This window comes from Strix aluco, chromosome 7, assembly GCF_031877795.1.
Source record: "Strix aluco isolate bStrAlu1 chromosome 7, bStrAlu1.hap1, whole genome shotgun sequence".
Taxonomy (NCBI): Eukaryota; Metazoa; Chordata; class Aves; order Strigiformes; family Strigidae; genus Strix; species Strix aluco.
Genome location: NC_133937.1, coordinates 18,013,879 through 18,038,501, shown reverse-complemented (window position 1 = coordinate 18,038,501; position 24,623 = coordinate 18,013,879). Strand labels below are relative to the sequence as shown.

Genomic DNA, 24,623 nt, shown 5'->3' with positions numbered 1-24,623 from the left:
TCCCAAGCTATTTTGTGGTATAAGCACAACCAAACTTCTGGCAATGCCTGGGTCCACCCCTCCACACAGCACTGAGGTTCCCATACTTCTTCAGAAACAGTGATCCTCATGCAGAGAGATCTATCTTCCAAACCTCTTCCGGGTGAGAATAGCACAGCCCATTTTTCTTCCACTGAGATAAGAAGATAAAGTTAGCATAAAAGAAGCTATACAAAAATACTTCCAATTTTTGGAAGGCTTTATAAATGAGGCCAAATGGGAGGGAAAAAAAACATCCAGGAAGACACTGTTCAGGAAAAAAATTGACAGCAGCTTGTTAGGTGTGGGATGTCACCTTAGAAAGTGCAAACCCATGCACACCCAAAGCACACTGTCTGCCCTCCAGGCTGCACTGAACACCCAGTTCAGCCATCATACTCTTCCCCAGACAGTGAACTGAAGATGACCAAGTATCATGTTTGCTAGTCCAGAATCACATAACATTTTACTCCAGGACAGAGCCCCAAGGAAATAAGAGGCAGAAGACTTAGCCTAAACATTCTTCATAGCTCTTTCTCAGATGGAGGTATCTGACATACTGAGTTTCCCACACACACTCATGTCTTGTGGCCACCTAAACAACGGCCCTTCCCTGGAAAAGACTGGTCGGCCCTTCCCAGAACCCCAGGTGGCACAGCCAGCTCTTACCCCTCCTTCCCCTCCTACTGCCAGCCAACATCATAGTCACTGGGCAGGCTACGATCCTTGGTAATTCACAGCAGCACAGTTCAAGTTAAGAGAGGTCAATTCACCTAAAAAGGTGCCAGGCCCTTCGTAAAATCTATGTAACACTATTAGTTTTGGCACAGCAGTTGGCAGCGCTTCCTGCACTAGACAAGAGACAGACAGGCACAAACAACACAGAGGGTGCAAGAGAAAGAAAAGAGACCAGTGATCATATCGCTAGGGTCACACATTTCCAGCCAGCTAAAAGAAAATAAGTACCAACACATGGGCCACCTTCACTGCTTCCTTTTTTTCTGAGGCTGACACATGGTTTACGTATCCCAGCTGCTTTAAAACAACATGCAGGGGGAATTTAAGTATTGCTGGTAGTGGGCAGGAAAGAAGGGAAAGAAAGGCAAAATGAACTCCTGCCCTGGAGTTTCATAAAGGCAGGGCTGGTGAAAAATAAGTCCCCCACATCAGATTTTCCATGCAGTACTTTCAGAGTATTTTTTTGCATTTACCTAGTTTTAAGCTGTCATTGAAGGAGGAAGAGGAGAAATATCTTCCAGAAAGTAATGTAGAAACAAATTATTCTGCTTTCTCAGTACTATAACATTCCTGTTCTTACCTGCAATATGGGATAAATATTTTCTATTCTTTTTTTTGTGTAAAGGAGATCATGCAATAACTAATTTTTGTACTTTAGTTACTGTTCATACCTCAGTGTCAGAGACAAAGGCATCATCTAATGGGCTGTGTATGACTCCTTACAATATGGTACTGGCCAATTTTCTCTTTGCTCCCTTGAGAGTGGATTCGACTACTTTCCTGACAAATTCTATGGATGTCAAACATCTGGATGGATGAAAAAAGGAAATGAACAGGACAGGGGAGGCAGTTACTGGGTGTTTGGTCATGCTGGGATACATAAACGAGATCAGGACAAAAGGAAGTTTTGGATTATAAAGGCTCTGACAAACCTTTTCAGTAAGTATGCTAAAAAAAGAAGTGACCGTCAGCTCTGAGCTGCCCGGCGGTGCTGTGCCCACACATTTCATCTGAACAGAGAGGCCCCATCAGTCTCTGTCACATTTGGAGCGACTCCCAGTTTGTTCTACACTGCAGGGCTCCCACCAAGGATGACGGCACCAACACCAGGCAAAGCACCTGCTCCTCTTTTTGGCACCTCTGCAACAGAATGACAAAGCCCCATGTCCAGGCAAGGCACACACCTGCTCTGCTGAGCCCAGGAGAACCACTGCCTTTTTTCATTTCACACTCAGAGCAGGCAAGGTCAAACTGCATTGCCAGCAGTTGATTTTCTGCACAAAATGGGAACTGTAAGACTGGCTGGGAGCCAGACAATCACAGGGCCCTTTTAGTGAGGACATGGACCTTTCAGTGCACAATGATCCCCCCCTGCCACCGCCCCCCTGCACAGACATGCTATGTAGGGTGATGAGCACAAGCCGAGCGTGCATGGCATGAGAATGGCGGACGCACGAATCGCAGGCAGCTTACGGGAGGTGCTCACCATCAAATGCACACTGGAGCTCGACTTCCTTTTCTGGACACACCATTGAGAGAGGGAAAGAGAAGGGAAGAGAGGAGATGAGAAGAAAAGCACAGAAACTATTCACACATTAGTGTGCCAGCAAGAGCCCCCCTGCCAATATTGCTCCCCTAGGGGCAGGTATAAGCAGCAGCAGAAATGCACAGACACGCGAGAAGGTGCAGAAGGAAGTCATCATTAAAGAACATGACTACACACCAGGGGAAAGGGCAGGGTTGAAGACCCCCATCCACTCAAACATCAAGGTCAGAACATAGGTGCCCCACACACTGATATAAGGAGAGGAGAAGAGAGAGGAATATATATGCACAAGATTTGGGATGCAAGGTGCTCTCCCACCTCAGAAAACTGTGCAGCTTCCCCAGACACTCTGAAGAGGTAGGCAGAAACCCTCCATGTGTTCACATTTGGAGGAAGCAGAGCTGTGTTTCAACTAGAATTGGAGGGTAGGGAAGAAGGCACAATGGGAGGGGTATCCCAAAGGGCTAAAGAAAGAAGAGGGAACTTTTGTTCATAGCATGGGGAGGAGAAAGGCTCTCTCATACAGAAATTGAGGCTGACTGGAGAGGCAAGGTGCACCCATGCTCAGACGTAGAGGAAAGGCAAGACAGACAAAGAGGCACTCAACAGCCAGAACACCTTGTGCTCTTAGATACTGGGAGGAGAACACACAGAGAGCAATGCTCAAACACTACTCAACCTTCTTGGACTCTACTCTCGTTCAAAGGCATCTTCAGTCATCTTCAAAGACACCTTCACACCAAACTGCACTCTCCAGTAACCCAGACTCAGCATACATTTCTCTACTCTTTCACTACACTCTTAGGGTCATCCTGTCCAAACTGAGCCTGGCAGGTCTTTCAGCATTACAATGCTACCCTTCCTCCTGCTGTCTCCACATACATTTTCCATCTGCCCTTCTCCCTTGGTACTATCTAGGTTATTCCTCTGCTGCTTACTACAGAGTCTAGCTCACAGACTAGTGTAGGACGGCACGTCTCAGCCAAAAAACACAATGGTGTGGGCTCAGCTATGTAGCTTTGGACTCCTGCACACTACCACAGCCCACCTCTGGAGCAGCCCTTTGAACTCAGTATAAGCCATGGAGTTGTACCTCCCCATTTCACACACTTACTGAGCCTCCACAGCTGTCACCTTGAATACTGCCTTCGTCCCTGCTATCCTCACATCAGAGCTCAAGCACGCATACAGATTGGAATGTCTTTGAGAGCAGAAGTGCCCATGTTCACCTCATACCCAGAACCACATTTCTAATCACACCATACCGTCCAGAATCATGCAGCCACTGCACGAACAGACTCAAACTAGCAAAGCTTCTGCCTCATCTGATCTTTAATTCCAGTATGGACAGACTTGGAACACTGATCTGTTCAGCATTTGGCTCATGAATCTTCCACCACATGGAGGCACAACATAGGGCTTGCCATTACCTAGTTTACAAACTTGTGATTCCTCTCACCTTCTTTTAGGAAAATTTAGCTTCTCCACAGGCTTTTCCTCAAGCTAGAACTAAAATAGGATGTACTACCAGTGCACGAATACAATGGTTAGACCATCAACAACCCAGAGAAATCCTTGTACCCAGTCACAACAGGGAATTCTTAACTGGAAGTGAAAATTCACATCAGCTGAGAAACTGCCCCAAAACTTCAGTTTTTATTTTTAATGTATCCTGTAAGTTGCAGCAGACAAACAGAGGCTATATGGATACTGCAGGGAAACTTATCTCTAAGGAAGACAGTCTCATTTGAAGTTCATACAGATTTCCAATGACTTACAGAAACAAGAAAAAGGACAGAAAATGTAAAGAGACAAGCAAAAGGTTCAATATGAGGGTCAACCAAGCCATACAGAAAACAATCACCCTCCTATATTAGAGGCACAAGGAACACTGACACAAGAGGAAACAGAATCCTCTGCAGATCAGAATTTAATTAAAGTACAATCTAAATTTAAAACAGTGTTGGTCTATTAACATGGCATGATGTAGTGTAGAAATCCCAGAAAGCACACTATTACTGGCTACTATAATAACCGCGGGAAGAAAAGCTATCTAGGTAGTATGAAAAGGGTGGGGAGTGAGGTCTGTGTTAAGACCAGAGCATGAAAGTACTATTACAACTCAAGACAGGTTAGATAATGCCAACATGAGGCACTGGCAGTAAGTGCTTCAGCACTTATTAAGTCAAAACATACACAAGGAAATTACTAAAACCAGATCGGTCTCCCAATCCCCTCTGTAACAGCTGTATCAGACCCATAATACCACCTTCCCGAGGTGACTAGCTGAGTGAGCAGAAGTTTTTGTTCTTCTTGTAATGTGACTATAACTTAGCAAAGTAAATAAAATAACAGAAGTTTAGTTAGAGAGTTCTCTTTCCATAACACAGATACATCTCTCAGTATTTCTAGGCAGTGCAGAGACATCTCAGGGAATGCAAAAAATTGTTAAAGGCAGATAGCCTATGGTAAAGTATCTCACTGATCACTTTAAGGACTTCCCTACATCTGAGTGACAAAACATTCTCCCAAAGCAGCATGGACGTTTTCCTCTCAAACTCAGGGATGAATGTTTGTTAAAGTTCTATTTCTGTATTTGTGTGAAATTCAGGTGTTCATCTCAAAAGAGAGGCAGATTCTCTACAACGAGACTTAAGGAAGACACTTTAAGTAACAATAAACAGAAGTCAGCAGGTGACAGAAGTCCCTTCAGCATAGCAGCAACACTAGAAATGTCAAGTGTAAATCATTCCAAGCACCTGTAGAAAATGCAACACATAATAGAAGATGCTATAGGAAGTAGAATGAATCCAGGCAAGGTCCCATTCACAGTTCTGGGCATTTAACATGGATATCTTTTACAACAGCTTTTTGTGTTTCTGTCTTCTACATGCAGTTCTCCCACAGTTTGATACTGACAGTATATTTATGTTAAAATATGATGTTTGCTGCAACTCATACTCCTATAGAGAACATAGTTGTTTCAGGATTTAAGGTAGGAAAAAAAAAGTTGAACTCAAAGATCAGTGAGAGGCAGCCTGAACTAGCAGATTTGAGGTCCTATTTCTACTTCTGCTTTAGTCCTTTTGTGTGATGCTGAGCAAATCATTTCATCTTTGTCAATCCATCTTTTCTCTTGCCCTTTGTCAGCTTGTCTATTTAAATTGTAAGCTAAGAGGCAGGGATTTTCTGCTTAGGCATTGCTACAGTGCTAAGAACACTGGACCTTTGATCTCGGTTGGAGTTTCTAGGCATTATAACAATGCAGTAAAAAAAAGTGAATGCATCAAAGGTGGGTAGAATGTGTTATTGGATGTCAGCACTTAAACAGATCTGAAGCACTCCCCAAGTATCTTGCATAAAACAGTTTGGCATAAAACTGTGCTGTTCAGGTGAGCTTGGGTTCTCCTCATTTAGCTCCACCGTAACAATCTTTAAACAGTATGGCTTTAAGATCATGAAAAGTCCAGATACAGAAATAGGAGCATTAACTCCTGTTGGTCACTGCATGGATGTTACTTGACCCTTACAGATTTCCAGGCCCTTGCAGACTTCCTAAGGATTCCCTGTTGGTTCACTTTGCTACTGTGCCTTCTCTAAGGCATGTTTCACAAACTGCTTTCTCAGCATCCGTGCCAGCTTACAGAGGATCCTGCCTTCCCCTCATACTCTTTACTGGGCAAAGGGCAGGAAAAGCTGGTACCCACCAGGCATAAAATGTACACTTACCACAATATTCCTTACAAACAGCAGAACAAATGGAACTTGGTGCCTCTTTACAGTTATGTAAGATGAAGGGCAGGTTTTACATTAACCTTGTCACACCAAAAATCTGGATTTTTACTCTTTCAGCTGAGTTGTTCTTTCAGCTATGCTATTCAGCTTTTACTGCGAAAGAAAACAGTGTGCATGCAGCAAAGAGCCAAGGTAGAAAATCAACAAATTTTGCAGAGCACTGCAAGTGAACGCTGTTAAAATCTGCATCCCATAGCATTCTCCACAAGTTACTATTTACATAGAGTGTTACCCGGGGCCTGAAAAACATTATTGATATAATTTTGTATCCCCCAATCACAAACCAAAGTGCTCAGGAAAAAAAAAAAAAGAGAAGAAGAAACTCACAAAGAGCTTAGAGAATTGATTTTAAAATACTTACAATTACATACTTAACTACAAATAGCACCTTGTGCATTAACAAATTCTGATCATAAAGATGGATCTGACAGGCCCCGCTAGAACAGGAAACACATGCATCCTCTCATACCAGTAGGAAGGGAAACTCCCCTTTGGGAAAAAGGGAACACAAGTGTTTGAAGGGCTGCCCAGAGACAAAAAAAAATAACAGTAGGACTGTAACACTAACTACATGGAGCCCAGACCCTGACAAGGTCAGAGAAAGGACATTCAGCATAAAGTGTCCTTAATCTTCACCCAGGTGTCTGCCCCAGCCCATTCCTTAACCCCTTCCTCACCTTGCAGTGGATGGCAAATCCAGATTACAGGCAGAAAGGGGAACAAGAAAGCAAGTAAGTTTGACATGAAACTATCTAAAGTAAATTTTAAAATGGCAGGTGCACAATGTTGCTCATAAATTTAGAATCTTAAAAAAAAATACCTGGGACCTACAGTGGTGGCCACAAGATACGTGGTACGTTACATGGCTCTGCAATTCGTCACCCAGTATCTTCTAGCCTCACTTTCTGGATTTGAAAGAAGAAAAGCATGTTCCTTGGGGATAAAACCTGGGCCTTCCTTGTTGTTACTCCACCAGCTTGGATCCAAATTCTGCCTGAAGAAAGTGAGTGCAGCACTACCAAAGGTTTGGTGAGCAGGGACAATTTAAGATTCAAGGCAGTTTAAATCATTCATTATTTAAGATAATGGAAAAGTTCTCAAGTGCCAAGCTGATGAAATATCTACCAATTAGCAGAATTAGTACTTGAAATAGAAGCAGCAGTGCAAAATGAAAACCAGGAATGCTTCAAATAGATTTTGGAAGGGAATTTGCTAGAGGAGAGGGTCATACACATGGACATTTATCAAAATAACCCCAGTTATTGGAATAATAAAAAGTTTCTTTCCTCTCCTCCCCTCCTGATTTAAGCTTCCCATCCTCACTCCCAAATGGTCTGATGCTAGTAAAATGCACATATCCTTATTGTTTTAGTGCGTTAGGCTTCCTTCAGCAAAGGATTAAAGCCATTTCCCGTAGAAACAAAAATTGTGGTGTTGTTCTTACTTATCAGCTCAACATGACTCACACTAGATGCTTGTATCACCACATATGACTAATACATCATTCCTCTCTCATTTATGCTAAATCAGCAACACACTGCACCTTGCATCAGATATTCACCAACACACATTTTCATGGAGTTCTTGGGAATAAAGCATGAGAAAGACGTATAGGCCTCACACAAACTTGCTTAATACTATGTAATAGTAAATCCTACTGTATTTGTCAAATAATGCAGGTTTCTAGCATAGATAGCTCTGAATACCAGCCAAGAGGATGGGAAAGTTACCTTGAACAGAAAGTAAATTAAGACAAACCGGCAATGTTAATTTTTACACTAGTGTAATCATCAGTTTGTGGAAGAAATACTCTTTTCATTCTTATCTACTGTGTGGTAACACTCTCATGCAGCACAGTCACCCTGGCCCAGATAAAGCCAGTGAAGAAACTGAAACATATTTTCTCTCAAATCTCCATTAGGAATTAATTTCAACAAAGGCTTTAAGAAACCAACAAACAAAAAACCCAACCACCAAACAAACCAGGAGTCTCCATATCTGGAGAGAACATGAGGAACAGCCTAACCTCATGGCATGTGGTCAGAAGCAGTTAAAAATACAGCACACAATGCTCATTCTAAACCTACATCTGATGTAAAATTATTTATATAGGAAGTAGGAATGAAAAAGATACCACAAAGTTGAAAATATGTTTGGTGTTCAGATCATGGTATCTGTGCTCTGCACTACTGCAATGGGCAGAAAATCAGTGCGCTACAAGTAATGCTCTTAACTCATCCAGTCACTGGCACAAGTTCTTTGTCAGAACTATCTAAGATGCAAAAATCAGTGAAGCTAAAATTACAAGTTTCCTGCATGAGGAGCAACACATGAAAAGCAGGCTGTTCACAACAGTAGGGCCACCAACCAGACAGTGACCAGCACAGAGACTGCTGCACATCAGCCAAGTGTGCCAGTACTGCTCCAATAAGCAAATTGAAGTGGTAAAAGGCTACACTTCCATGGGATGACTAATGGGAAGCAGCACCCCCTGTTGACAGTAGGGGCAAGGAGGGAGATAAGCATATAGCCACAGAAATCCTACAACAGAAAGTGTTAAGGATGTACCACAAACACACACAGACCACTACCTGCTCTCTATCTTGTCCAAACTTAGCACTGGGGGGAAGCGACTTATACTTTTAAAAGTCTGCATTACTGAGCAAGAGGGTTACTCAAAACACCAGCTTTAAGAAGAAAAATATAACTTCCTTCTGAGTTTTAAAGCTTACAGAAATGAGGACTCAAAAGCCACACCTGAAGATAGATGCCATTCAGGGAAAATGGAAAGCTTAAACAACTCTTCTGAGGGCTTTCAGCCCAGGTTGAAAGCATGCAATGCCCATTGTGGGCACCACTCCTGTTCATACTGCAGAGCAAGACTGCTCTGACGCTTAGGAGCAAGGAAGTTGCACGCTGACTCTTGATTGCAGGTCTCCAGTGTCATGCAGAAGTAGAGAAGAGGCTCCCAGAGGGCAACCCCATTCACCATGTATGGAATATGCTATAATCTCTAATCTACCTTCCACTTTATCACAAGTATTCAATTACATATATCAGGAACAACGTATACTGTGAAGAGTTGAAGAATACTTCAAATCAGCTAGAAAAGCAAATCCAGCTTTACCCTTTTCACACAGGAAGACACTGTGTTCTCAATGAACCAAACACCACACGCTTTCTATGGAGCTGGAAGTCTCTAACATACAGGTCTCCTTCTAACTACGTGACCAGGAAGCTGTGGCTCAAAACGTGTGTGTGCGTCATCTGTCCATTTCTGGAAGATTTTGACCCAAGTTGTAGCACTCCCTGAGACCCTGTTGGAAATCAAGAATCCTGAGAAGAAAGCCAGTTTTTTTTCTAGGTAGGTAACATAAAACACGTGTTGTTATCTGCTGCTTTTCTAGCTGCTTCTCCCCTGCCATGTTGGGAATTTGAAGCAAAGTATCTGCTGGTTCTCAGTTCACAACATTTGCGATCATCCATTCTTACTCCACTGGGATTTTACAGTAATGTTTTCCATATCAACAGATGCTACAACTCAAACACACTTGCTGTATCAGCGTGCATGTGTTCAGTGCATGTCTGTGCAAGAGGTAGACATGTGCAAAGGCACAAAACCGCACTCTTTGCAGGCACATTTCAAAGATAAGTATCCTAGGGCAAGAACAGCAGTTCCACATAGTATTTTGGTCAAAAAACTCCAGAGACTTTGGTGTCATTAGGGCAGAACACAGCAGAACTGCAAGAATGCAGGTTTTACTAGAGTAGTCCCCAAAATAAACAGAACTTCTCTGAAAACACCTCTTTTTCCAGCACCCTGCTTTGTGAGCCCTCTAGAAACAGAGCCTCATTAAAATGGAAAAAGGCTAAGACAGCAGGAGAGAATAAGCATGCTGGTCCTGCAGTGTGTATGTCAGTTCCCCAGCATGGGGAGAATGAAGACTGTCCACAGTGCAAAACCAGGAGATTAACCATTCCACCTAACAGCTGTGGATGAAGGTTTGGGCTTCAAATGGAAATGCAAGCAAATAAACCAAACCCTACCTTCCCATGTAGAGGACAGTTATCCTGTGGAACAGTTAGGGGAAAACAGTGGTCTAGCCCCTGTCTCTACTCCAGTACCAGATGGTAAAGGGCTACTGCCTGCAACAACATACAGCCTTGGGAATGGCCTGTTTGACCTCCAGAACCATGCGCACAAGGAGTGAAATTGAAGTGAGGAAAAAATAATTCCCCTCAGAAGGTAAAAGGATAGCACCTGGTCCTCAGGGATGTGAATTGAACTCTAGCAAAAGATTCCGTTTCCATTCTGTCCAAACATGAACATCTGGAGATTCCTCCTTCCCTACGCCTCTTCCCAGCTCAACCTTCAACATCTGTCCAAGGGGGGAGGACAAAGACATTTCCATGGGGTGTGCTGGGTATCATCAGTCACTGACAATTGTTCTGTGCAATTTCAATATCCAGAAGCATTCTGCACTGAACAGAACAGACTAGTCAGAGGCACTTGTCACACCTGAGCAAGTCCTTGGTGTTTCTAATCCATAGCATTAACCAGTTTTCCATACTTCAGAGAAAGGTGAATCCTGCTAGTACAATAGCATACTTAGCTAGTTGTTTGATGTATAAGGTGCATGTAAGGAACATCAAGATCCCACCCAGGGCTCCATAACAATACACCAAACATAATCCCAGCCACAAGACAGGCTGTGGTTTTACCCTGGAAGGGGATAGGCACCAGAGAAAGCTGCTGACTTCTGTTCAGATGGTGGAAGAGACACAGTGAAATGGGAAAGCAAGAACTTACCTTCACTCCATCTGACTTCTTGTTCAGCAGGCTTTTGGCAGCTGTGGAGAGAAGCAGAAGTAGGTCAGATTTTGGTTTCAAGACTATTTTCTCTCTCCCCACTTGCCTCAAAACTGCACAAGACTTTAAGACAACCATTCTGCTAATTCCTCTCTAACAGCAAGAGACCTGGAAAACAGGCCAAGTCACTCATCAAATCCATCCTGCTAGCAGAGAGTCACCCATCCTATCTATTGTCCGCTTATTTAGGCAAAAATGCTCCCACTTCACTATCTCAGGAAGGCCAAGTCTGAGACTTTAGAGCTCCTCTGTTTCAATCCTCCACTCACACACTGTGACCCCATCCAGAAGTGCCCCCCAGTTACCGGGGAAAAGCTAAAGAAATCTGCCATATCTTTGCAACAGGATAAAGGCTTCACCCTCAAGTAGTCATTCACATAACAGGCTTTGCTTATAAAGGGGGCACTGATAACGCAGAGGCCTCCTAATTACTGCTATTCACAGTTACTCTGGGGAAACATCTGGATAGCTGAAAGGAAGAGACTGGAAAAGTGCAAAAGGCATTGTCTGGTAGCTCTTTTTAAAAAAAAAATATGAGAAAAGCAACAGGAACTAGGCTGAATTTCTTAATTTAAAGATAAAGATGCTCTGCTGTGCTCAACTTGAACAACTGGCACTAGCAATGAAAGTGAGAACATGATAAACACAGACAGGGAGCCCACAACAAATGCCTGGCAGAAGGCACCTTGGGACTGACGAAGGAGCTTCTCCACCTATTACAGGGAAGTGGTATGTTGACGAAGACTGTCAACAGTAAGACCCCATCTACAACCTCAACAGATATAAAACACAGCTTGCCTACTCATGAAGAACGTACTCAGTTGTTTCAACTTCTGTAAACAGCATGCTAGAAACCTACTGGACCAACACACTGATATGCCTCTCCTAAGCAGCTGCTGGGAAGCATACAGGTCTGGGTACTTGACCTGCGTTTTAGCTCCAGCAAAGATGAGGCCTGGGAAAAAAGCAAGTCCTGAGACAACGCGCACTTGACTGTTGAAATGCTTCACTCCCAAAGGCATGCTGACCAACTTGTGCACAGAGTGCTCAGTCTCTCTCTAGAAGCAGCAACATTAAACAAAAATGTTTTTGCAATATCCAAGCAACTGTTCAAGTTTTATGTCAAAAGCATTTCCTGCCTTCCCTACCACGTGACCCTACAGATATGGATTAACTAGACAATATTAGTTGAGCTGGTGCAAACGGCTACAGCTTTTCCTCACAATAAAGAGGTGGCACCCCATATACGCTTATTACAATCTCTGAATTGGTCTTCCTAATTCTACTCCCTAATGCAAGTATAAAGCTAGATAAGGATTTTGTCTTCATTCCTGCTCTCACAAACCATCCAAGAACACTAGAAGAACCTTATGCAGAGGTTTTCTGAACATGACATGTTAAATACAATGCTCCAATATGCACACATGAAGATGGGCGAACTGACCCAAGCAACTCATCTGCCCTGCAACAGTTTCTTTGCTAAGCGTATACATACTAAAGTATTGCAAGACTGAATCTAACAGGTAAGTTCTCGCCACTTTCAAGGCACAATGAAGATCAGCTTGATGGCACATGCAAGTGAGAAGGCAAACAAGGCGACCGTGCAGTCAAAAGGGGTCCAGAGTTTATACCACACATACATCAAGGCATCTCACACAACAACTGTTGAAACTAGAAACTGTTATGGCCTTACAACACTTCAGAAGGAATAAAGGATTCTGCAACTTAACAAATATCACAAACGGGACATCCTTGAAGTGGAAAAAAAAAACAAACCCAAACCAAAAAAACATCAGAGAAGGGAAACAGCACCACCATATGTCCTGGGAATGACCCAGGCACAAGCTGGGAAGCAACATTTTTCACACTTTCTGCAATTTCCCCAGAACCTCACATTTGTCTTTGTGGACAGAAGGCAGCTAAAATCCTGTTCTACAGCATTAAAGCAAATTCAGCTGAGAGTCCCTGTGAGCAGCCCAGCACTATATAATGCTGACCCAGTGGTCCTCAGTGCAACCTGCCCATCTAGCCCCCTTCCCTGCTGGTACCCCTGCACAGCACACACTGCTCTCCCACAGGCCTGTCAGCATCCCAGCACTGCAGAAGGAAACTTGGTCTGTGGTGTATTTAGTTCATGCATTGTACTGTCATTTGTAAGGACAACTGGAGAGCCCATAAAATGCATTCATCACAACCAAAGATGACTGCAGACACCTCAAACAAAATGGAGGCATGCGGATTTACCCACAGGTCAACCTGCACATGTTATGAGACAGAAAGTAGAGGGGATGCAAGTGAAATTTCTGCATCAAGCAACAGACAGGACTTCCTGTAACAAGAATCATTTTAGAAGACAGGTAGTACCATCCAACATGCAGCTTAGCAAAGAGACAACAGGAGGGGAAAAATCCAAGGACACATGAAAGCATATTCTTTACTGTTCAGGAAATGGTCTTGTACCCATGCTCTGCAGTTTTTCAGGCATCAGATACTAGTATTTATTTTCACCATCCTTCCTGCTTCCTCTACACATTAAATGGATTATATTCCCTCTTCTCAGTGGAGTTAACAGTTCCTCCATAATGAAGCAATATCAAGGCACATGCTGCTAACCTGGTAACTTGAAAGCACAGTTCTGTTCCTGGTTTAACAAGACACCCTCCAGTTAATCTCTGAAGAGAAACACAAAAGGCCTCCCCTGCACGCACCCCACATACCCCTCCCTCTTCCCACATGTCTCAGTTTTGGCCTCCAAAGGAAACAGTCTGGGCTCTGGACCATGCTCCTGGCAGAAGCACAAATCCCCAATGCTGAACTCATCAGCAATAAACACTAGGCTCTGGTACATCCAGAGTGTCAAGGGGAGGGTGGTGGAGGAGGGAATTTCCAAGAGGGACTGAAATACCCACTCCAAACACAGCCATGGATAGCGCCTCCCTCCCGGCAGCCCTACTTGTCCTCTTCTAGAGAGAGCAGACCTTCTTTCACCCTGTCCTGGGTTTGCCCTGTCCCCAGCTGTCAAATCTCAGTTACATTCTCATCTTGGTTAACCTTTCAGAGAGTATTTTTTGGGATGCAGGGATAACACTGAGGTTGCTTTTATTAAGCCTAACTCATGATGCTAGTCTGACAGACATGCCAAGTTCTGGCTTCTAAACACATGAAGAATTTTGGACTTTGTTAAAAATTATTAGAATAAAAATTGTATCATGCCAACACAGAATTCCCAATGACATAGAGTTGCAGCTTGTCATTCTCATATTCTCAGTTCAAAGAAAGTCAGATTAACTAATTCTCAACTTGATGTCACTTCTGGGGCTCACCACAAACCAACTGACCATCAGTATATAGTCACAAAGAGGCACCTCTGGCTACCATTACAAACAATGCCCATGAGTGTAGGTTAACTCAAAAACATGTATTTGTTAAGGACAAGACACAGCAAAGACTGATGCTTAACTCTCTGCCATGATGGCTATTTAGGCACAAGTGATTCTACCAGTGGCCATTTAAACACATCAGAGTGATTTCACAGAACAGATGGGAGTTGTTGTCTTGTGTTTACCCTCACTTTGATTTCTGTCTCAGCAGTACCCTTTCTCTTAGATTCTCCAGTGACATGCTGTGGGAACTTGTTGCAATAGCAATTGCACAGGAACACTATGCGCTGTGAGAGATCAGTACAAAGACAACCTATTTGCATGGGATAACTGCCTGGCAGAATGTACAACATGGACTCTTTCTCTGGCTGAAAAGTTTATTTTAACTTTTTTTAAATCCTGCTTTGTTATTAACTCCTTCTGCTTCCTAAATGACACCACTGTTCCAGAAATGTACCTGAACAATAGACAAGCAGCAACATTTAACATTTCCCCCCTGAATGAAGGGCCTTCCATGAAGGCTTCCATTCCTCAGCAAGACTAGAGTGATTCTGTTCAAAGAACTACTACAGGATAAACAAAGGGTCATAAAGAACAGTCAGTCACTTCAAAACACTCTTTAAAACAAGCAGAAAGAGAAGAGTAGAACCAGGTGGAAAGGCAGGTAAAAACCTCAACCCATTAGGCAATGCAAGCTTTTATGTGATCTGGACCCACAGGATCTCTAGACATAGCAGACACCTTCTTTCCTATCCTATTCATCTCATCAGGCGCAGCCAGTGCCTAGCGCATATTTCCAGTGCTTCGGGATATTCTCAAGGATAGATAGTGCTTGACAATGCACACCCACCTTTCAGACATGCCCTGATGGTTTTCAGCAAAGTATTAAAAGAGGGAGCATTCATTAAAACTAAAGCCTGAAATATGCAACCCAGTGGTGTCCTCTTAGCATGAGCCACAGAGATCCCAGTTCTCCCACTAATGAATAATGGAGAAACTGTATGGGGGCCAAGTGATTTCCTTCTGCTTTTTTTACCTCTGCCAGCCTCAGAAAACCAAAACATTTTCCAACAAGACTACATATAAAAAGCCAAAAACCAGGAGCCAGACCAATAGTCTGTGACATTTCAATTAATGTTTTCAAACACCTTCCTTCCCTCCAACACAGAAATTTCACATCCTGAAAGACACTCTCTGCAGTTATGCATATGTACACACACAAAGAGAAACAGAACCTTAAAGGGTCGAAACAGCCTGAACACCCATCCTAGACGTTCGAGCCTGAATGCCCCAGTCTGTCCCAAATTCAAGGGTTGATAAAAGAGCTCCTCTCTTGCAGTATTACAAAAACTCCATTTCCCGACAAACCAAGAAATGCAGGGGTGAAGGGCAAACACCACAAGAAAAGGCATTCACAGAGTTCTCCTGAACTTTAGGGAGAGAAAGATAAAAGTAAAGGGAATTATTATAATAATTTAAATTCACTTTTGATGATAAATTAGACTTTCAGGCCATAGTGATAAACATTTAAAAGCAGCAATGAAATCCACGTGATTCTGGGAAGCTGCAAAATGGAAGTTTGCTTACTGAAGTACACTACTTCAGCAGGCCCACACTGTAGTAGCTGAGCACCATTCTCTGAAACCCCTGACTGTTTCTCAAGCAACTTGGAAACAACTTAATTCTTCATTAAATGTGACTTCATCTTCTGCTTGGGAAATGTGGTTGCCAGTGATCTCATACTCTTTTACTCAAAGTTCTCTGGAAACATCTTGATAAATTTTCCCTTCATATTTTCATCCTTTGAATTCACACCCAGAGGTTAGTGTTCATGTGAGTCAGGTGATACAAATTTCTGGTCCTGAATAGACATCTACATAACTAACACAACACAGCAGAAACTTGAGATATGTTACTCGCACAATTTTAACTTTGGTTAAAGGAGAGAACCCAAATTCCAATCTGAGTATAAATATATATATATGTACACACACACAAAAATAGCAAAAATTCAATTTCGCAAGCACTTCTGGAAGGCAGGTATAACAGGACAGTGAAATATTTCAGTACCACTTTAGTATTTGTATCATTTCCTCCTTCTTGCTCCTTAGTCAGCATAAAAACGTCTCTGTACAGGTTACACCAAACATGCACAGGCATATTCAGCCCTTCTTTACTTACTCAGAAAGCACTCTGTTCCCTGTATCTGTCTTTACCCTCTCTCAACCTCACCTATCTAGTTAAAAACCCAAAACCGCACATCAGAGAGTTAACAAGGATCTGTAGAGACATGTAACGAATTCCAGCTATTGTCACAAGCTGTCATAATAACTTCTTCACAAAACTGACTTGATCAAGCAGTAACAATTCCCAAGAAATAAGCTCCGCATCAGTTAAAGACAGAGGTTTCAGGGGTAAGGTTTAATTACCCACAATGTCTGCCTTAGGATTTATTTTGAACACAGGGTAGCACACACTTGAGAAGTGAATTTCATAGAGTGTGAAAGCTTGTTGAACAACAACTCCCCAAATTAACAGTTGCAATCCAGTTAGGAAAACAGTGCTACAAATTTCATGTAGTCCACTTGTAAGTCTTGTATAAAAATTAACTTACGGAGAAAAGCCACTTCTCAGCGCTTTGTGAAGCTGGCTGTTTCTAAGATGAAAACAGATTTTGACCATCCTTTCACTCAGTTTACAGCAGGCTTACAGTTTTATCTACATAAATTAACCCAGGCACCCTTAAATACTGCAGCTATTAGGAATCTCTGAAACCCTTGCCAACTTTCTCCTAGTATAAATTTCCATTTACTTCTCAGAAGGTGATTTAGGAGTTTCTTGCCTATGATCTAATCAACTGATTTACTTGACTGTACTTCTGTATTCTGTAAGTGAACACAATCAGATCAGTGTTTGCTTCGATCATCTGAACATCAAAAGCCACAAGTGAGCACCCAAATCATCCTGTGTATACCCTGCTGTGACTCTAAAGATCCGACAGCGAAGTTTAGATTGCAGTGTTCTCTCTTGCAGTTGAGTGAATACCTACCAGAGTGTGGACAGAAGCTACAAACTCCTTATTATAACCAGGTCTCAACTTCCTGACTTACACTAAAAGGAGCGCAACTGTATTTCCTTTTAACAAATAGCCTACAACTGATCTGAGACACAATCTTTTAAAAATAACCACAAACAGCCAGTATTAAATTGTTGAATATACCGTAACTGGGGAAATGAGCCAGATCACATTCCTTTATCTTTAGGAACTGACCTGGCACAAAAGGCACCTAGCAAGCAACAGATTTATTCACAAATGAACAGAAACTTTTTTTTCTTTGTAAAAAGTAAGATTTTTTGATGGGAAAAAAAGAGAAAGTACTGCTACAGACTCTTTAAGCATACAATTTGTCACAAGCTAAAACCACACTGTCAAATGAAGGAACTCCCCATTACAAAAATGCATGACAAGGAGACAGTAATGACAATAGGATTAAAGAAGTCTTCTCCTATTTCCTGCAGACAGTACTATCGTGCCTAATTAATTGATACCAGAGTCACATGAGCCTTTGTTTTCCTCTTGGTTCAAAACATCTGTGAAGAAGCTTTTAGAAGATCCCATCCCCAGACAGGAAGCAGCTTCTCTCTTCATAAATCTAGTTCCCTGTCTGCTGGGAATGGGGCTTTTAGAGGACCACAAAACAGTGTCACCCAATTAGAGAAAATAAAAACCCCTTAAGGTCTTTAGGGAAAGAAACAAGTAATACTTTAGAACTTTTCAAGCACAGTTAGATGACCTGTCATGATAGGAAAAGTCTGAGCTATACCCAAAGTTCCCACATGGACTGCCTAACTTTTTACTTTCAGTTAGCATGCACTTATTCTTCAATTCCAGCAGATTTAAGTATTTCAACTGCAGCAATTAAAAAACCCAAGTAAATTAAAAAATAATTTTAAAAGTCAAGCTTATATTATACACAGCCCTGCAAAGAAAAAAAGAGTAGCTGATCTCCCCACTTTCAAAACACATTGAAATATTATGAATTGCTACTATCCGCAGAGGCTATAAATGCTTTGCATCTAAACTCACAACATTTATTTCTGGGCAGTTTTTCAGAGTGTCTCATTACCTGGAATCACAGCTTACATTCAAAGCATAACTCAGTGATACCAAGAACTCTGCACTAGGCTCACTATGGGCCACCTAGGATTTCCTTTTCTTCAGCTGTTAACTGAAGCAGATCCAGCAGTTTCAGCCCTTGAGACAGAGAATGAACAGAGCAAGCCTCTTCCTCCTTGATACTAGCTCAGGGAATAAGTGGATGCATAGGTCACACACCATTAATGAGAACCCTTCTCTCAGGCATTTCATGTACTCAAAATCTGGGCCACAGGAGATTTTCTTACCCAAGCACTTCTGCAGCTTCATTAGAAGTGACAACATTTGCAGACTAAAAATGAATCTAAAACTGCTGTTTAAAAAGAATAAAAACCCTGACTATTTCAGAATCATCAGTTAAGTGAAATAAAAACTAGCTGTGTGAATAGATCAAAAACAGTTCACACCAGCAGAAAGCCCAAGAAAACATTAAGTTTCATACAGTCCTGCAGAAGCCCTGTCGTTGTGCCATAGCTCCTCAAACAGTTATTTCAGAATCACTCCGACAACAATGTATAATTTTTAAGTCCTGTAACAGGACAATTCTGGGAGAGGTGAATGGATCAAATTACTCTGTCCCTTTAAGGCCAAATTATCAGAAATGCAGTAAAGAGAAATTGCTGTAGCCACAAGTAGTCCTAAAATATTGGCACAGATTCACCTGAAAGCAAGAACTAAGGAAAAACTGTTCTGAAGTTGCTGAGGGTTGTCCCTTAATTGTAGCTTGATTTCACATCCTTTAACATTTTCTTAAAATCACCATATAGGAGGTTAAAAATTCTGCCCTGATTTCACAAAAGAATGTATGCATGAACGCACACGTTGAATGCTGGGATGATCATTTCACAGAGGTTTTCATTCCAATTAGAAGTTTATTGTAACATCACCCAGAACATAAGTATTAGTATCCACCATTAGTAAATGGCCAGATGAAATTTATACACTTCCATTTCATTCATCATCACTTATAATCCATACAGCAGACTTTCGCTTGAAAGTAACTGTAGTCAGGTGCAATAAAGATCTGACTCATGCACTCAATTATTGCCCTTTTTAAAAGAGAAAAAAATGGCGAAGAGGGCAAAGAAAGCAATCAATCCCATAAACCAAAAGCACTTGCAAGTAGAGGTTTTCCACCCAAATGGAAATGAACACAGATAAGACTGCATCACCTAGATACGCTGAGCCAAGACAACCATCTTCCAAAAAGCACTGATTTGCATGTTGAAATTTGCATTTTCAGTAAGTGCACTATGTAATGCAGTTGGGTGGGCGCCAGACTACCAGTTATTAAGCTTAAAAGGATGAAAACCACTTCTGAGACTCCAAGAAGGAAAACTCTAATAGCTAGATGCTTCAGACCCATTTTTGATGAGTCAAAGTAACATAATACCCAAATAGCTTCTGTCCCTATTCTCTGCGATATTATTACTTGCCCTGTGGCCCTGCCTCAGGTCTAAAGGAATCGCTGCTACCTAATAAGATTTCTTGATTCCTGGTTTCAGATGTGAAACCTAACAAATGCCAGCTAGAATTTCCCCAAAACAATCTGGTAACAAAATATCATGAGAAGATTGTGGCAGCCGACTTTGTTTTGTACCAGACTACAGTGCCACATGCTCCTTCCCAAACAAATCACTTTCTATTTCACACTGGTCACCAGCCAAGGCAAAGCAACCACCATTATACCATGATGAATTGTGAACATGTTTCCTCCCCTCCTACTCAACCCCAGAATGGTTAAAATATCCCCTCATTCACACAAAACAAAACCAAAGAACGGATGGGAACAGTGAGAACCTACCTGAAAAATTCCGAGACACAAGCATTGTCGTAAGGATTGCACCCTGAGGGGAAGAGAAAGCAGGGGTAACAGACAATGTCACTTCAGAAGGGGCTGGGCTGACCCGTGGAGAACAGTGTGTCAGGTGCCAAAGCAGAGGTATCCCAATGCTACATGGAAAGTCCCAGTGTATCCAGGATTCCCACACGTGGCTGTTGGACCTGACATGGGATCTCTCAGAGTCCTGCCTTGCTAGAGTCCAGGCAGGATAGCCTAGGAAATCTAAAATGGCACCAAGAGTTAAGCTTAGACACACAGTTGCTTCCTAGCTTTCAAACAGCAGATAGCCACTTCATGCACAGGCCAGAGGCTTTGCCCAAGCTACAGGCAACTGATACACTATTACTGGGAGGCAGAGAATGACCAGAACTAAAAGTCCCAGCAGTTAAGAACCAGTTGCTCTATTTCAGCTCTCTTGCAGAAAGTAGAAAGAGTGATAATGTAGCAGAAGAGGTATGGGAAACTTTCAGCTTTGGGGAAAGAAACTACCCATCTCCTCAATACAATACTTTAGTGCCCTGTACTGGAGGACCACATAAGGTACTTCAGTAACATTAGTGAGCTAATCATAAAAAAAAAAAAAGTTGCTAGGAAGTCCTTAACCTCAAATTCAAGGGATTAAAAACAAACTTAAGGCAAACTAACATAAACTTACCTTTAGCTTCCTTCTAGCATTGAACTTTCTCAAGCATTCCACAGTCTCCTGCCTATGCATCATCGAAGCAACAGTGGATCGTTGCTGAAAAACAGAAACAGCAAAAGATCAGGAACATACCCTAACCAAATCAGCCAGGGGAGTTCATGCCACTTGCACAAAACTGTGACATGTAAGCTGACTTGGCCAAACCTCTCACCACTGCAGGGCTGCAAAACACTGCAACTGGTTCATAACTTAAGAACTTCTCAATACAGCAAAACAGGTTAAGTCAAGGTTGGATATTACAGGACTGTGCCCAAGAAACTCTATGACTAAGGTACAGATGAAAGTCAATGCTCCCTGTCTCTCAGACACACAAATGGATCAAGACAGTTAGAAAACAAAGTTAAATGAACAAGCATACCCACAGGAAACTGCATTAGAAGCACTACAGAAAAGATCTGGGTTGCATTAGTTATGGCTCTAAGGGGAAATTCCAAGCAGTAAGTGAAGACTACCAAGCAGTAGCCTTCCTGGACATGGCAACTCCCTGAATGTGAGTGCTTGACTAGCAGAGGCCTTGGCATCTTTGCATCAGTTTTGCAGAAATAGATTTTCAGTGTGTAAGAGGAAAGATCATATAGCTCTATTATACCAATGCAAAAACCTGAGCCTAACCTCTAGCCAGTGATGCACACCTGTCACCCACAATAGACTGGGATCCCATCAGCTGCAAAAAGAGAACTTCCCAGAAGTGTTGCCAGTCATTGAGAGTGCACAAGGAAACAAGAGACTGATGCTGCCAGGCATTTAGAGCACGTGAGGAAACCAGAGACTAATGCCAAGTAGCTGTTGCTCTTGCATAGAGCCATAAGCCTGAATTCCCTTTACAGGGACACTGGGTGAATTACTAACTTGGCAGATCAGTGTGTACAAACCCTCCATTACCTTTCTCCTGCTTGGAAAAAATTCTGCAATACCCAGAAGAATTGTAAACCATGCTCATATTCAGCTAGTTTCATGGGAAGTCTCTGCTTTGATCCTGTCAAAGCTAGTCACCTGCTGCAGTACACACAGCAGTGTGGAGGGAGAATGTAGCTAAACTGTCCTCTAACAACTGTAGTGACCACTGTTCATACAGCCTCCTTAGGAGTGACAGTCATGTCCAGTTGTTCCATGTGGGCTTACAAGAGTCAGGACATGCACTTCAGAAGTTCAGTGATGCTAAGAAACTCAGTGTCTCAGATAAACTTTCAAGACTTCCTACCACATTTACTTCAGAGGAGCAATACAACTCCAGAAAAAAAACATATGTTGTACACAGAGACTGCAGAGCAAATGGAAGCAACTGACTCAACAGGAGGCAGTTTGGGTGAGAGGCTGAAATGGCTGTGAAATGAAACAGAACTCCTCATAACTCAGAGAAGTAAAGCCTCTCTTGAACTGTTCTATATTATGTTGCCACAGGGAACGAGCTATCGTAATACATACAGCTTTGGTTACAGGCATTAGGACAAAAGTTAAATATACAGGAACTGCTATTGATTACTAGCATGCAAGGAGAAAAAAAAAGAGATGCAAAGTTTCAGCTAGTGTGAAGTTTTGACCTCCAAGGAACTTGCATCACTTTACAGCAGATACTACACTCCTGTTACACAGATGTTTACATAAGTAAGTTTAAATTGCTAATTTGTTGTTTTGTGGCAGAAGGAAAAAAACATCACAGCTCCTCAAGAACAAACGAGCAAAGAAATACACTAGACAGATCCTAGAAAGCAGAAGTATGCTATGGTATTACAAGAGCATCTGGTTAGACCTTTCTATTTCATACTGCAGAGATAAAAGTGCACCATTGCTGCCCTCCCCTAAGCCCACTCCCAGCTGCATTCTGGGATTTCCTTGCCAACTTTGCAAAAGATGAAAAATACTTATGTGTGGGGTCTGGCAAGGCAGAAACTACAAATGCAGAACAGCAAAAGTTTTTTTGCTGATTTTGTTTACAGCCAGTTAAGCTGCAGCACAGCAGAAATGTTCCAACATCGCAAAGATGCAATGCAATAAACTGAAGTAGAGATGAAGAACAAAATAATCCTAAAATATTTTGTCTGATGCCAAACTCCATCTGACATTTTAGGATGATATGGATTGGAAGAGGAGATGTGGGGAAAAACAGAAACTATGGACATTGATAAAACTTCTAAAAGAATAAGGTATTTCTTTTTTTCCTACAGTGGCAATAAAAGCACCACAGCATGACACAGTCGGCTTGTTCAAGGTCAGCCTCCAAAAAACAAAAAAAATCACAATTTGAAATATTTAAAATATTCTGGGTTCCTCTGCAGCTAAGTCTTCTTGAAGTGTCTGTTCAGGGTAAACCACAAATCAGCCTGTAATAGAGGAAAATACTTACGCAGACCCATGGATGTTTGAGAGCCTGGTCAGCTGTGATGCGCTTTGCTGGGTTTATCGTCAGCATCTGGTTGATCAAATTCTTTGCTTCGGGAGTCACAGTGTCCCACTCAGGTGATGGGAACTGAAAGAGGAAGAAGGAACAGATGATGAACTACAAATATCTTCTACTAGCAGAAGAGTTTCTCCCTCCTACACAGCTGAATTCCAGTTTTTGCCCTTTTGATACCAGGCTAACATGCTTGCAAAAACCATCAATTTTTGTGAAAACCCATGCTGAACAAAAATTGTACAGAATCCAGAAAATGAATGGTACCAGACAGCAGGACACACCTGTACCATTCACCAGACACAGGCAGAAAGATTAACAGTTTAAAAGCCTTTTAGGAATCACTCAGAGCTTTGAATTTCTTTCACACTCAACAGTCAAAAACTTAAAGTCACAGATCTTTTTAACCAAGTTCTGACATGAAAAAGACAAGTACTATCTTTTTTACCCCACCTTGCACTTTCTCCAGCATGCTAAAAAGCTATAACAGCATATGCAAAATCACACTTAACTACAGCAAAACCTCATGAAAGCAAAAATGACTAACAGAGAATATCCCATCAGGTATACTTTCCCCACCATAAAGCACAATATCCTGGAACAATACCAGTCACTTAGGTGTAGTGACCCACCAGCATGTTGTTATCAAGCATCTACTGTACCAGAGATCATTACTTGGGGAGCAAGAGAGATGTAATAGTGGATGGGAATAGAGAAGCATGGAGCAAAGAACAGATTCTCAAGTATTTCAGCTGCTGATCATCTATGAGGGATAACTGCTCTCTCTTATAATTCCAATAATGATAAAGATGAGATATTTACACCATCCTCCAGATGCTTGCAGTGTGTTATAGATGACAACATGCTGAAATTAAATGCAGTACGTCTCACTCCTATGAATCTACTGTACAAATACAGGTGAACTTGAGAACACAAAGATAAATGTACTGTTGGGATAAAGTTCCCTGTCTTTAAAGGGGGGTGGGGGGGGCAGAGATTGATCTATTCTGAGAACATTTCCTTACTCTACTACATTATTTAGATAAAGTTTATTCCATCTCTTTTTCTCCTGCATTTTGTGCGTTGCTCAGTTGGGTCATAAAAATACACCCAAGATATTTGATTTGCATATAATCTTATTTCTGCATTCTCAGGCATCAGCAAGACATTACACAATTTGTT

The 24,623-nt window shown here is 42.0% G+C and overlaps 1 protein-coding gene across 21 annotated transcripts in view; it reads right to left on the bottom strand.

Annotated features, from left to right (window-relative positions):
- Window positions 1–24,623, bottom strand: part of CAMK2G (calcium/calmodulin dependent protein kinase II gamma) — a 122,372-nt gene that overhangs the window by 17,960 nt on the left and 79,789 nt on the right. For 13 of the 21 annotated variants that reach the window (XR_012623974.1, XR_012623973.1, XR_012623972.1 and 10 more), the window contains 5 exons: window positions 23,394–23,516; window positions 21,002–21,085; window positions 20,308–20,350; window positions 10,908–10,948; window positions 2,243–2,275 (listed from right to left, as the gene is read on the bottom strand). Coding sequence is in view for 18 of the 21 variants with exons in the window: in XM_074830630.1 (XP_074686731.1) it covers window positions 2,243–2,275; window positions 10,908–10,948; window positions 20,308–20,350; window positions 21,002–21,085; window positions 23,394–23,516 (324 nt within the window). In the remaining 3 variants the exon portion in view is untranslated. The remainder of the gene's footprint in view (window positions 1–2,242; window positions 2,276–10,907; window positions 10,949–20,307; window positions 20,351–21,001; window positions 21,086–23,393; window positions 23,517–24,623) is intronic. The other 8 variants (XM_074830619.1, XM_074830622.1, XM_074830626.1 and 5 more) reach the window with 1 other exon arrangement.